Consider the following 15,363-nt stretch of genomic DNA (forward strand, 5'->3'; position numbering starts at 1 on the left):
TTGTAATCTTTAATCATGATTTCAAAAATAAAGCCAAGAGAATTTCTTAGTGTTTTAAATCTGCTAGCCTACATATTATTCGTTGTTCTTCTGAGAGTTTGTACATGAGAAATACAAAGAAATATCTGACATTGCAGAAGTGAAGAGAAATGTTAGTTTCTTGGCACTTAAGAAACGTCAGTTCCATTCTGGCCTTGCAGGGTCGGAGCTCTGGGCTCTGTGGAAGTGAAACTGGGAGTGAGAGGGTAAGTGCCGCGTTAGCAGGCTGTGTGTCCAGAATTAAGCAAACCCAGCATTTTCTGTTGTACTGAAGCCCATTAAGTATGTTTTAAAGTCATGTTTATTTTACCTTCCTGCTCTGTGGATGAGGGGTTGTGAATGACTTCAGAGGCAAGTATTTAACCTAGAATTCTCAGTTTGCTTTACTAGACAACGAATACATAGTTATGTGTATTAACTAATACATAATTAAAGTAGCATAACAATGATTACTTTAAATGTTATATTCCTTTTTGCCTTAATACCCGACAGTCTGTATGTTCATTTTCTATTGCTTTGTGAGAAATTGGCACCCATTAGTGATTAAAAACAAAAGTCGTTTATTATCTCAGGGTCCTGCAGGATGTGACTGGATTCGCTGCTTAGGTTTTCACAAGGCTGAAATCTCCATGGCAGCTGGGCTGAGTTTTGTTTTGAAGGTTTTGGGGCATAGAATTTGCTTTCAAGCTCCTTCAAGTTGATGGCAGAATTCACTTGCTTGAGGGTGGAGATCCCCATTTTTTTACTATTGCCTGTAAGTCACCCTCAACTCTTAGAGGTTGCTCTCTGGCCCCTGCCCCATGGCCCCTGTCATCTTCAGAGCTAACACGAGAGTCCGTCTCTCACATGGGATCCCTCTCATGCTTCAAATCTCACTGGTATCTGTCGCTGATCTGTAGACCCAGATTTAAAAGGCTCCTGTGATTAGGTGGGCCCTCTTGCGTGATTTCCATTTCTTGAGCCAATGGTGCCGTGTAACATACCTAATCGCAGAGTAAGATCCATCATACACAGGCTTGGAGATTATTCAGGGCATGTACCCCAGGGTGTGTGGATCTTGGCCATCTCAGGATTCTGCCATACATAGTTTATATCAGTGTTCCCAGATTATCACCTTGAAAAACAGGGATGCATCCTACAGTGGATGCATCCTTGATAGAGTCCTATTAGGAAGGAAAGTGAGATGCTGCATCTAGTCTCGTGCCCCAAGGGCCGTTTATTGATAGCTTCAACAAGGATTTCCATGATAAGAAGATAGCATTTTATTTTCTGAGTAGTTCTGTGTGTTTATGAATGACATTAGGTATTTTAAACCTGTTTTAGTTTAAATCTGCCTTGGAAGAGGTGATTCACCTTTCTGTAGTTCAAATGTGCTATGATATTACAATAAAAATACCACAATGGGGTAAGTTAAATCTTTGCCATAATTTTGATAGAAACTTAAATAGGTTCTTGTTCCTCAGTTAAACTGTATCACCCCTATAGACTACCTAATTGAGTTTCTCCACATCTGGAATATTGTGCTCATTGTTCTACTAAAGGACTAAGTGTTGGAACAACAAGAACATACTGGGGCTTTTCACCAACAGAAATTAAGTAAGTCCTGGGATGTACCAGCCAAGTATTAGAGAATTAAATAATCACAGTTAGTTCAAGGCCTTAATGTATGTCTTCATTGTGTCCAGTGTATCAGAAGTCAACCTTTCAACTTGAACTTTCCCAAGTTTAACCAAATTTAGATGAAACCTATGTATATTTTATTACCTTTAATTTTGTATCCTTTTAATATAAAGCAATATGTGGGAAACTGAGAAGTAAAAAGGAGGAAAAAAGAAAAATATCTATCATTTCATGTAAATTTCTTTAAAACACAGACTTTTATGTTGGGGAGACCTGAGCATGACTATTAGCCAAACCCATCAATTCAGCAAGTAGCTTAATCTCTTTAGAGCTCATGTTTCTCATTTTTGCAATTTAAGAGCAGTAATGTTGCCCTTGCTTGATAGTTCATTTATTCAAAAATATTTTAAAAGCCTGCAAATACCTGAACCCTACTAGGCTCTGAGGACATAGCTGTGTATTATGAATATCTCAGGATATTCATGTTTTATGAATAAAACAGACATAATCCTTTTTGTAGAATGGAAAAAATACAATAAAGAATAAACTAATTTTTTTAAAAAAAGCATTAAGATAAATGCAATGACATGTATAAGAGCTTATCCCATTGCCTAGTATTGTGTGGATCCTTAAAAACATGAATTACTTCCTTTCTAACCTTTTCCCTGCCTGATCTCACTGACCATCATGACTATGGTCTAGCAGATGAATCTCAGAGCATCTCGTTGCTGATGGACTAGTCTAGAAATCAGCAGCGTGACAAATTCAATGTTGCTGAGGAAGGGAGTTTGTGTAATGAGCTGAATTTCCTGGTCAGTCCTGCTGGAACTTTGCCATTCAGCCAAATGAGGTTGGTGATTTCATTCCAAGGATCAAGTTGCGGAAGTTTTCATCATGAATGTTCCCCAATCATTGAGAAATTGGCAGTCTTGGCTCAACAGATATCAGAGTCTTTCCTGATGGAAGGTTCTCAGAGATGACAAGCTGATGCTCGCACTGCTGGTGGTGTGGTGAAAGATGACGATGATCTGATGGATAAAAAGTACTTCAGTTGTATTTTCAGGTTTACAGAAAGATTTGGAAGTATTTTCTCTTCCATTCCCTGTAACACCACTGGTAGAAAATGGCAACCCCTTCCTTTGGTCTGTAGATGGCTTTCAGCTACTTTATAGGCACTATCCGTAGCATTTTGTGAACTTGAAAAACAAAGATGAAGCAGCTTGCATATTCATATCTTGCCAATAGAGTGAGAGGGACCAGCCAGGGCAGTCAGGGTACGGCCACCTTTGAAGTGTCCTAGAGCTGGAGCTTTTTCTGGGCCTTGACTTTAGCTGAGTCTTTGAATACCATGGGGCCATCCCAAAGGCTGTCTGGAGGTTGAGCTGCCGGTCACTTCTTCTCTAGATGTTGTAAAGAAGTGTGTTTATGAAACACTGTGCCTCCTATGAATGGACTATATGAACAAGAATGATTGACATTTGGAAATAGTTTATTGGTATGACTGTGTGACTTTGTGTCTACCACATGTGATTACTGTAATTCAGAGAAGAATACAGACTACAACCTCTGTCTCATCTTTTCATTCAAACAGGCCTCAGTATTTAGTGACAAGACCACTTTAACCTCTAACCATGATAACCTGTTCAGAGGCACATCTCTCACAGGCTTTTTATATAAACCTTCTAATTGATACAAGATAGTGATGGTCATTAATTTTTGTCCCCATTGATTCCTGAATAGCTTCATCTTAGCACCTAATCCACTGAACAGTATTCAGGTGCCCCCATTTTCCTCTCTGTCCCCTCCACTTTGGACTGACAGTTTGTAGACACAGGGCAGCAGATCTTTCCAACACATCGGTGGTGCAGAATGAGTCAGCTTCTTCTTGGATGTCAGTTACTCCTTGTGAAACAATTAGAGCTCTGTGAACAGTCTTTGAGTGAGGAGGCAAAGCACACAGAGGAGCAGAGAGCAAGTACAATTTTACAAAAAGGGTTACGTAGCAAAACAAGGTCACACCCTGCCATGATTTGCTTTCCTCTTCCTAGCATTCCTCTTCAATCAGCAGAAGAGGTGGTTTTCAGCTGCCGGTGTTACGATGGGGCGCATCCGCCCTGGGTCAGACATGCTGCCCTCTGCACAGCCAGCAGTGGGTTGCAGTGCTTTGCAGTCCAGCCAGACCAGCAGAACTTGTGCAGTCGTGTGCCCTGGTATAGCTGGTAAACCAAATTGGAGATGTTGCTTTAATGGAGCATTTGAGGACAGAAACAAGAGCTTTTCCTGTCTCAAGACAAATTGCTTGTCCCTAGTGCTGCCTTAAGAACACAGACCTGTTTTGGGCAAGGTGAAGCCAAAGGTGGTCCTTACAGCATTATTAGATCTGGTTTTCTGTGCTATTTAGCCTGTGTGAGGACCCTGATAGGTTAATTTAATTTCCTCCTGAAGTGCTGTGCATAAGGACATCACCTTAGAATTGCATGTGAAATGGCTCCTTCAGTACTTGTTTTAGATGCATGGAAATATTTAAGACACAACTAACCAGTGAACATCATCACTGGGAGACCCTTGTTTGGCCATATTAACAAAAACTCCCTTTGTGATTTTGCAGCCGCGGCAGCCCAATCCTGACTGGCGTTACTCTGCCTCCCTGAGAGCAGGAATGCACAGGTATGTGTTTTTCTCCTTCCTTCGCTCCTAAGTAACTTGAACTTTGTAAGGCTCAGATAAATTATGTCTCCGTACACCGGAAGCAGCTGTCAAAACTAAGAAGCTTTAGACACTTTGCCAGGGGAATGTGATTATTTTTGTCTGCATCTATTCCTTGAAACGTTGGAAGTGGTCAGTGCCAAATGCTTCTCAAGTGCTGGCAAATAAGTCTCCTGTAAAATCACAGAGTCTGGCTTCTGTGTGCTTGTTCTCATCAGAATTTCTATAAGGAATAAATTCCAACCTTTATTCCTTCTCCATCTCTACTTTCTGGCCACCCTGCTTGCCTCCCCTCACTTTCTTAAAGCTTGTCATTAACACTGACACTTTGGGACTTGAGTACCTTGTGTGATGTGTATGTACCTGTTGTCCACCTTGATTTTCTGTTATAGCCTATCACTCACAGTATTTGATTATTGTTCTTGTTCATGTTCACCCCCATTAGAGTCTTTTTATCTTTGCCATCTTGTTGCTATCCGATGGCCATCAATGTCATGGGCTTTTTGGAGGATGAGCCATGTAAAGGCCCTTTATTAAATATCTGGAGACCAAATCTAGCTTACTTTAAATTAATCTGGAGTAATAGTATTACTCAAAGAGTCAGATGAAATGTAATTTTGCTTTCTCTACTTTGTCTCTTTGACAGTAATTGATTAATAACCGTTATTCCCAGAGCTGATTTGGTGTCCATACCATGGGGCCAAATCAAAGATTCATTATCTATGAGTCTTCAGAAACCAGATAGGGAGGGCCAGGAAGCTAAGGACTCTACTACCGAAAGGATTTGGTTTTAAGGAAGTAATAAACTTCAAACATAAGCCCCTCAAAGTGTCTGGGCCACTCTTAGGTTGATCTTCACCAAACCTAGGTCAATTTTGGAAGAGATGGCTTACAAAGTATGTGCTAAGTTCATGAAAAATAGTTTTAGTCCATTGAAATGCATTAAGTTAAAATTAACATATCCTTAAGCCTTACATTACAAACCGAGCAGAAATCATTATACTGGCTGCTATTTCTAAACAAGAAGCACACACTGAAGGGCTAAATATCGATAGGTAGTTGGCTCGGTGAGATGTTACTTTGGAACCTGGGTCATAATTTTAGGTCTGTTATAATAGTAGATATCAGGAGGATTTTTTGGTTTTTTTAGAGACCAGCTTATGCTGTAGCCTGCATCTGAGTTATTATTGTGTTGGAGCTGTGTGATACAAAAGGCACAGTTTACCGTCCCAGCTCCCTCCCAGCTGAATTCCTGCGTTGCTTGAAGAGTACCAAAGTGATGGGATCCAGCTTAAAAGCCACATTTAACTTTAATTTAATTTAATTTAAATACTAAAACATGTCCCATCCTTACCCCATTTTTAAATGGGGGGAAAAAAGCCAAATGTGTTCCTAGTCAGGTTTCAATTAAGATAGGATATTTAAGTAGGATAATAAATGAAATAAAAACTAGAGCTAAGCCCTGGCTGGTGTAGCTCAGTGGATTGAGCGCAGGCCTGCGAACCACACGATCTCGGTTCAATCCCCAGTCAGGGCACATGCCTGGGTTGCAGACCAGTTCCCAGGAGGGGACTCATGAGAGGCAACCATACATTGATATTTCTCTCCTTCCCTTCTCCTCTAAAGATAAATAGATAAAATCTTTAAAAGATTAGAGTAAAATGTAATTTATTAGTGACAATGCAGTACAGTACATCAACCATGCATCAGAGTTTTGAACTTAAGTAATACTCATCTTTTTCACTCATGTGCTTGGCCTCTTGGCCTTTCCAATCTCAGGCATTGTGTTGCTGTTCCTTTGAAAATTCTGCTTTGAGCTGAGCTGGTTTGGGGGGAGTTACACATGCATACTTCAAAATGAATATGAATGAACCCATCCAGGAATACCCAAAGAATATTAATATTTGGATAAAAGAGAAGATTCTAAGGTGCGGATCAAGGGAATACTACCAATAGAACACAGCTTAATGATCGAATTTCCAAAGAATGAGAGAACATTCAATTGTATAGGTGGCCCTCCCCCACAATAGTTTGTTTGGCTTACATAATCCCTTCAAATAGTAGTATAAGTTTCATTTTAGCAGCTTAATTTGCAAGACAAACCAATGTCTAGTTTAAAAGAGTCCTAATTTTGGTGAGGGTTTTCTTGGATGATATTTACCCTTAGAGTCCCATTTGTTCCTTCCTTCATCCACCCAACACACATTTGAGGGTCTCATTTGTGCTGGTGTCACACATACACAAGTGACTATGACGTCCTCTGTACCCGTGACCAGTTTCTGTGTGTCTCTGCTAGCCTCCAGTGAGCTCCCAGGTCATGACCCACTCCCTGCCTCAGTTCACGCTGAATTGGTCTCTTCTGAGCTGGGATCTGCGAGTAGTGGCGTTAAGTTTCCTCTAGTCCCTAAATGTAGGGTGGGTTGTTTATGAGTAAAAGACACAGAAGGAGTAAAACAGAATATAAGATTAAGAATTAATTGAGTAGCCAAAATGGAGTAATACTACAGTTATCCGCAAATAATTTTCATGTGTTTTCCCTTTTGCTTTAGAGAACCCAGAAACAGGAGAACCAGCAAGAGAGGCTTGGAGCTTTTAGAACAATCTACGCTCATCTGTCTCAGCATTAAGATGTTAAAACAGCATTAGCCCTCTGATGGGTTTCCAGTTAGATTAAATGAATACCATGGCATTAATGAAAACCAAAATTGCCATAAAGATAAAAAATGTTTATTGCCTGAGTAGAGCAGGCAGTAAGTCAGCAATGCTATTGCAGTTTCCGCAAGGTGACTGCTCAGCAGTAATTGCTTCTGCTGGAGCACGAGTAGAATGTGTTAGCTGTAGCCCCGCTTCCAGAGGTAGAGCACTTCCTGAGGGAGGAACGAGATCTGGAAAGGCGTTCACGGTCTAACTGTTATTTGGGTCTGTGTGTTTACTCAGCTCTGTGCACCTGGAAGAGGCTGGCATTCTACGGGCTGGTCCGGGAGGGCCTGATCAGCAGTGGCCAACTGTATCCAGTGCGACACCAGGTAAAGACCCAGGGTCTCTGCTTCTTGCTTGGGTTCTGGAAAGTGATTGGAAGACCTGTTTTTGTAAGACCGAAAGCTGTTAATAGCTCTCTGTTAATTTTTTCTTTTTCTTACACATATGACTCCTTACATATATGATTATTTTAATTTTCTATTTCGTGTCCTTTAAGAGTTGAAAACATAACATAAGGTTTGTGTGGGTGTAATCTTCTAAAATAACTAAGTAAGTCTCAGATGCCTAGGTTCTCTGCGTTTCAGAGAAAAGATCTGGTAGCCTCATGTGCAGAGATGATACTTAGTGATGATCTTTTTGTTGAAGATGATGGAAACCCACTCAAAGTAGCGAGCAAAAGGGAGATGACATAGATAGATAGGTGGAATGGGGTTTCTCACGGAAGTGGAGTTATTTGGACCAACGCACCACTCTCTTGGACTTAAAGTCAAAGTCAGATCTGCTTCTTTCCTTACAACTGCATCATTCTGTAGGATGACCTTCACCACCTTAACATGCACATTGCCCAACATGACATGACAATTTCTTAGTTCAGAGGACCACTGGAGACCAATGCATAATTCAAACTTTCAGGCAAAAGAATATGCCAGGTTGAATCAAGAACCCAATGGCTGGCTGGGTGAGTGTTGGAAAATTGCTTCAAGTCACATTTCCTTAGGTGCCTCATTCTTGCTCAATCACTAAAGCAGTGTCATAGAATGAAAATACGGCTTTGGAGGCTCATCCCTGTGGCACTTTTCAGAAAGGAAGGATTATGGAGATGGCAGACGGTATCTACCGTAATCTTCTATGAATACAACATCACCATGATGATAATAGTTAATGACTTATTGAGCCATAATATACCCAGACTTTGTGCCAAGCACATTACATGTGTGATTTCATTTATGTGTCACGACAGTCTTGCAAAGGATTTGGTACATCTAATTTGCACATGAGAAACTAGAGACACAGAGAGGTTAAGAAACATACCCAGGTTCATGGGGCAGAAGTAGGGTTCAAACCCAAGTGTGTCTTACTTCAAAGCCAAGTGTATCTAGCACTTACATTCAGAGCATGGTTGGCTTGCAAGAATTCATCCAAATTCAAGTACATATCCACATATATAACAGATGACATAAGTGTGTGTGTAAAAAGTACTTTCCAAAAATAATCAGGTGCCTTTCAAATGTTTGGGCTATCCAAGTAACATGTGCAGTTAAGAGCCCATTTTTGCTGGCAACTCTGAGTGCTTTCATTGATTCTAATCAGCCAGCATTTGCTATTTATGAATGTTGCATAATTCAACTAAAAGTCACATTTGTCAAAAAAAAAACAAACGCACAAGTTAAAGCCATTCATTAGAGAGCTAATATTGCCAGATGGCAAGGGGAAGAACATTCATTGACAGGCTTGCAGCTCCAATGCCAGTGATGGAGTGAAGAGGTGATGGGAGCGTAGGTGGGTTTAGACTGCCGAGTACTGCAGGATGGGGAAGCATCTGGAAAGGTGAGAACCACCCAGTCAAAGCAGCCACATGAAGGGACGCCCTGCTCCCTTCATGGCAGGGTTTTTCTTGTTCCCATAGAGGGTTAGTAGGTGAGTCTTGTGAACCAAGAACTAACTTTGAATACATTCTTCCTTTCACTGATGGCGCTGGTTGGTGTATATTCCTAGGCAAACATGAAATAGGTACTGTCTACTGACTACTTCCTTCGCATGTGGCCCAGGTCTCTCCTTCAGATTCAAAAGGATGTTAGGATCCCGTCTTCTCGACAGAAGATAGGAGTTTCCACGACACCCCTTCCCTGCTGCCCAATTCCCCTGTGTAATCCCTCTTCTCCAGGACTGTACCTGGTTGCTGGCTCCTGAGTCACAGTCCTCACGGACTGAGCTGGACAGAGCTTCCATCTTCCAGTCACTCCACGGGTGACCAAACCATACTTTTCAGCATAACTCAATACCAATGACACGGAGTTAAGGAGATCGTCCTCTGCCTTCTGCTCTGTCCTTAGGTACTTACTTTCAGGTTTTAGGTCTCAAAATGTGTTCTGCATTGTTTGGAGGGAATATGTTATAAAGAAGGTTAAGATTATGATGTGGTGTCACATCTGAGCTGAATCACAATTTCAAACTTACTGGCTGGGTGAGCACAAGCAAATTGCTTCATTTCATATTTTCTTAATTACATTGCCTATAAATTGGATGTAATCATAACACATATCTTATCGAGTTGCCGTGGTAACTAAAGATGCAAGAGCTGAATATATAGTGCTTGATATACAATGTTAATAGATGTCTAATCTTTTACTCCTTTTTTCCTGGGATACTTCTGTGCAGCCTACAATGTGGCTGGACTTGCTCGGTAACCCTGTGGCCGGAACGCAGTAGTTCTCATGTGCAGGCCCAGAGACACACCCTCTAAGACCTTCTGAGTCAGCCTGACTTCTTCTGTCCAGCCCAGTCACCCCCTGACCATCCTCTTGGGGATGAAATAAGGAGGATTTATTGGTTCTTCCCAAAGAAAAGGGAAATGCTTCAAAAAACTTGGTTGTTTCTAGTAGAGCCCACCTTCCATCTATTCTGTTGTCCTTCAGTACCTTGTGATGAAGGTGCGATTGCTTCCCCGAGGCTTCCTCCTGGTGCCCACGTCCCCACCCACTTGCGTCTGAGACCAAAAGAACCGGCACCTTCTCAAAGCAACTCCCACAGCAGCGGCAGTTGCGGGCAGAAAGGGGGAGGCGCCTGCTGTGCCGCAGTCTTCAGTCACCTGTGCTCCTTGCCGTTGGTTTTCCTCCATTGATGGATTCTCTTGCTTTGTCACTGAACTGTTCATTTATTTTTCGCAGTCCACAAAAGCCTAGGATCAGATGCCCTGCTCTGAAGGGATCAGCGGGAACATCACCAGGTGATGTGTCCTGCAAGACAAACAAGTCGGACCTTAAATCTGTTAATCCTGGCCACCGGCCCCTTTCACTAGGCTCTCTGTGTGAGACCTGGATCACTGGCCTCTTACTTCTTTCGCAGCTTCCTGTGAGACTGAACAGAGAAAGAAGATGAGCGAAATAGGGAGTGCAGGGCATCCAGTTAGGCCTCCTCTCTGGTGGAGGAATGTGTGTTGGGGAGAAGGTTATTAAAGGGCCAGCCATTCACGTTTAGAACTCTAACCTTCTCAGGGCGAATGCTCCGAAGAGGTTGTAATGAGTGCCCTCTTGTGACTGGTTCCTAGAGGGAATCTCAAGAGGTTATTAAAAAAGCTGCCCCTGCCTTCAAGAGAGCTGATCTGACGTCAGGGCGTCAGGCTGCTTTGCCATCTACCACTGGTTCATCCAGGCTCCTCTTTCTGCAGTTGATGGGATCTCAGGACGTACCTAAGGCAAAGGTAAATTATTTTTGGAGTGGGAACTGTTCATTATTTTCAGAAGAGCTCCGGGAATTCCCAAACACACAGCACTACCAAAGATAACTTTATAGCTTGTCAAGCAATACCCTAGGGGATCCAGAAGTGAACAATGAAAGATTAATTAGGTAGGTGAGGCAACTAAGGCAGTGAGGCTTAGTCAGAGAACCTTCGTTTGGAGAGTGCCGAGGTTCCCGGAGGATGGTTCCCAGAGCAGCAGCACTGACAATACCTGCTGAGCCAGCCGTGCTCAGGGCAGGGCCCGGCCATCTGTTTTAACAAGCCCTCCATGAGATCCTGAAGGGTCCTAAAGTTTAATAACTGGTCTAGAGACTTGAGAGTAAATATTCTTGAGGTTGTCCGATACCTTTGGAGGCTTGGAATCCAGGCAGGGAAGCATCAACTTATGGTTCTTGCAAGAAGCAGGAAGCCTTGTCCCAGATCAGACAGAGAATCACCAGAGGCCAGGCCAGGTCAGTGTAGCGCTCCTTTGGGTCCCAGCCCTGCCACTCTGCGGCTTGGTGCCCCCAGGACCATCACTTCTCTCTTTTGGATTCCCAGTTTCTTCTTCTGCAAGAGGGAGATAATAGCCCTGTCTACTTTATAGGATTGTTGAAGAATGAAATGAGGTAATGCATACATATTGCAGAGCCTGGTACATGGTAGCTATGATTTTTCAGGATGTGAGTCTTTCAGCTTCAGAATGTAGGTCTGAGTTGTTTCTTTGAGAGGGCTCTCTTAGAAGAATTTTTTTTAAGTGCCTGTCTTTTTGTGTCCTTAGGGAACATTGTTGCCCTGGTTTGCCACATCTCTGTGCTCTGTGGAAAATGGACAGAGTTTATGTGTCCTAGTTTTAAAGCGGGGTTCAGGCCCCTAGTTGTCTTAGGAATTAGCGCCCTTCTGACGAAACCAGCTCCCCACGGAGGCTCTGCATGGGGACTGTACCTCCGACTCTCCCCCAGAGTGGAGCCACGGGTCCTACGTATTTTGGAATCCACTTAGGAGAACTGCCAACATGAATTTTTCCACTTCGTGAGTGAGTCCAGCCTCGGGCCTCGTTTGAGAATTTAGAAATCACGCTCGTTGTTCCACTAACCCGCTCACCCTCAATTTCTGCTGTTGTCATGGCAACGGCAGTCCTGGGAGGTGTGTGCCTATCCTTATTAGGAAAAGAAATGAGATCAGTGATCTGTGTGGGTTGGGCGGCTCCCCCTGTCAGCATCCTCATGCTCACCTTGCATCTCAAGGCGCAACAGTGCCAACTGGCCCCTGGGTCTTGAGCCGAGGAAGGTTGAGTCCATTAAGGTGCACTTTTACTTTGTGGGGTGTGGAGCTCCTCACATCTGCTGGAGGTCTCTCTGTAGCTTACTGTGTGTATTCTAACCTGGCTTGAAGAGAGAAAGTGAACCGGTGTGGAAGGGGAATCGGAGTCCTCTACCCAGGAGAAGCCATCGGCTTAAGTCTGTGCCGCTTCCATCCACCCATCTCTGACTTCCTTTACCTCTTACAGGAACACCGCGCCTTCCAGTTTTAATGGTCATGGGGATAAACAACTAGAGGAAAGACTTTGTGGGATTTCTGAAGGTAGACATTTCTGTTTAATAAACAGATTCTGAGGTAGTTTTTCCTCTCTACCCTGTACTTCGTGCACCTCCCTCATTTTTTCTACATCATCTCTTCCAGAATTGGTAGCCCTGGGCAGAATACAGTCGGGGCTGGGACCACAATGCATGATAGGTTCATTTCTTCTCTAATAGTGGCCCAAAACAGAGATCACATGCCTCCTGAAACTCCAGTCCCCCATGCCCTCAGGAGTACGCTACTGGACTGAGCAGAGGAGAGCAGCAGGAACTGTCCTCTTAGGTTGCAGTTCCCTTCAAATCCCACAGATACAGAGGCGGCTAATGCAGGGTCAGGAAACAGAATCTCACTGCAGCGCCTTCAGCGATCATTGATCCGTCTAATGCAGCACTGCAGTGGTACCGTCTGGCCCTGAAAACTGCATCAGGAGACACAACTTTCCAGTATCTTTTAGAAAAATAATATACCTTATCCTTTTTTTTTAAGTTTGGAATGGGGCCCTGGTCAATTGGGTGTCACCCCACAGAGGGAAAGGTAGCCGGTTCAGGTTCAATCCACTGTCAGGGTACATGCCTGGGTTGTGGGTTCAGTCCCATGGTTGGGATGTGAGAGGCAACCAGTGGTTGTTTCTCAGGTTGATGTTTCTCTCCTTCTCTTTCTCTTTCTCCCTCCATTCCCCAAGTTACCCTTCCTTCTAGCTTTCTCTACACACCAAGCTTTGCAGCTGACTTTTGAAGCCTCTTATCAAAAGGGGAATTCAGGGTCCTTCAGGGGACACCCTAGTGTCACAAAGGGCCAAGGAAGGGGGTCACTGACTCTGCCACCTGATTGAGCTGCAAGACGACAGGCTACCTGTGTGTTCAAAAGCTTTGCAGGGGAGGGGAGGAGGAGGGTGGGGGTCCGCACTTCATTCTGTGGGAAAGATTGCCTGGATTGTTGGAATGGTGGGCTCGGAGCTCTATTCTGGGAGGTACGTAGACAAGAAGGACCTACCTGTGACCTGGGTGGAGGGCAGAGAAGTGGTGATAGCTCGTAATCTTTTGAGCTTTGCAGCTGCAGCAGGCGTCGCCCTCAGCCACACTGATTCCAGTAAACTAGAAGGGAAAGCCTGTCCCCCACAACAACAAGGATGTTTAATGACAAATATTTTCAGAGCAACTTAGCCCAGATTCCAAAAGAGCTTGAAAAGTTCACTTTCACAGAGGCAGTCAACTTTGCCGTTGAGAAGGTCATCGCCTAATCTGGAGAAACATATTCAGGTCAAGCACTGCTAGAAACCAAGGGCCTCTAGGGAAGGGTCACAGCAGAAAGCTCACTGCCTAGAAGCCTGTAAGTAAGCACGTGGACTGGAGAGGAGCCTCTCTCTGACTCCGCACTGGGAGCTCGTTGCCCACAGTCAGAGAAAGGAGAGGAGCAAGGTTGGATGCCCTTCTGCTCAGATCACAGAGAGACCAAGAGGTTCCTCAGCAGCAGCGCTGCCTGGAATGGTCTGCCTCCCAAGGAGTGGACAGGCGAAGGCAGGCCCGAGGGTGGCAATACCGGAGGACGTAAGCCGGGGAAGGATGTTTGCGCTGGCATTAAAAGAGGAAATTGAGAGCTTTGTAGAAGTCAGACACTAGAGGTATAACTCTGGAAGGTTAGGGTATGAAAAGGTAACTTTTAGGAACCAAATTTGGAGCCACAAAAGGACAGGAATGATGAGAACTTTGTTGATATTGGAGCTGTGTCCCTTGATTGCTGAATCCCAAACGGGGCGCCCTGGGCCTCAGAATACAGCTGCTGCTTAATGTTAAAGAACAGCCAAACAAACTTAAAAAATATGTGAAGCCTCTTCTGTACAGAAGGTCTGAGCAGACAGGGGTGGTGTTGATGGTCCAGGGAAGTCTGACAGCTACGGCTTACTTCCAACACCGGGCCAGTGCTGTGTCCATAGCTGCTGCGCCAAGTGACACCGTGGGCCAAGCTGAGTGGCAAGGTGACATTCCCTAGGTCTTCTCTCTTTTCTTTCTCAACTCTGCATCATAGACACTGTCTCACCCAAGAACCCATGTGTCACATCTCTGTTCCCATAATCACTGGGGGACACCTAAAGTTCTGTGGCAACACTGGGAGAAGCCTCGGCCGGTCTGAACGATTTACAGTAGGTGTGTGCGCACCAAGCTGCCCATCAGAGAGTTCTGGGGGGGAAGAAGAACATCACCAGTTAGGTGACCAGGCCAGAGCTGGGCACGCTTGTGCCTGTGAACTTGGCTTTGTGTTTGATGATGAGCCATGGAATATAGAAGTTCTTTTCTCTCAGCAAACACCTATTAGCAAAGATGTGTGTATGTTTGTATCAGCGCAACTGTCTTTGTTGTTGAAGTTGTAGAGCCTTTAAGTCCTGTGCTGTTGCCCCCTGGGTTGTAGTAATAGTCTTTCAGAACAAGAGAAAGAAAGTCTTAGTAATAGCTACTATTTATTGAGAACTGTAATATACACTTCACATGCATTGCCTCCTTAAATAGAAGAGAAGTGTGTTATTATTCCCAGGTTTAGATAAGAAACTTGAGACTCAGGAATTAAATGACTTCTTTTTAAAATTTATTTATTTATTTATTTATTTTAGATTTTATTTATTTATCTTTAGAGGAGAAGGGAAGGAGAGAAGGAGAGAAATATCAATGTATGGTTGCCTCTCGTGCATCCCCTGCTGGGAACTGGCCTGCAATCCAGGCATGTGCCCTGACTGGGAATTGAACCGTGATCCTTTGGTTCGAAGGCCCCCACTCAATCCACTGAACTTCAATGGCCAGGGCTTAAATGACCCCTTTATAGTCACACAATTCGTGTCTTTAGCTCACCATTATATGTACAATGTCAAGCAAGGTGTGTAGCATACAAGGGTGCTTAATTAACAAATTAATTAACAAATATTTGTTGAATTTGTTAATTAATATAATAGCAAGAGCAATATTTAAACTCCTGCCTCTCTGAGGCTGAACCCTAACCCTTGACTAACA

The 15,363-nt window shown here is 43.7% G+C and overlaps 1 protein-coding gene across 4 annotated transcripts in view; it reads left to right on the forward strand.

The window, feature by feature from the left end:
- Nucleotides 1–15,363, forward strand: part of LOC118998204 (protocadherin alpha-C2) — a 104,042-nt gene that overhangs the window by 68,871 nt on the left and 19,808 nt on the right. For all 4 annotated transcript variants that reach the window (XM_037062241.1, XM_037062235.1, XM_037062226.1 and 1 more), the window contains 2 exons: nt 4,268–4,326; nt 7,303–7,391. In XM_037062241.1, coding sequence (XP_036918136.1) covers nt 4,268–4,326; nt 7,303–7,391 — 148 coding nt within the window. The remainder of the gene's footprint in view (nt 1–4,267; nt 4,327–7,302; nt 7,392–15,363) is intronic.

This window comes from Sturnira hondurensis, unplaced genomic scaffold, assembly GCF_014824575.4.
Source record: "Sturnira hondurensis isolate 20B ecotype Veracruz unplaced genomic scaffold, ASM1482457v3 Scaffold0001120, whole genome shotgun sequence".
Classification (NCBI taxonomy): Eukaryota; Metazoa; Chordata; class Mammalia; order Chiroptera; family Phyllostomidae; genus Sturnira; species Sturnira hondurensis.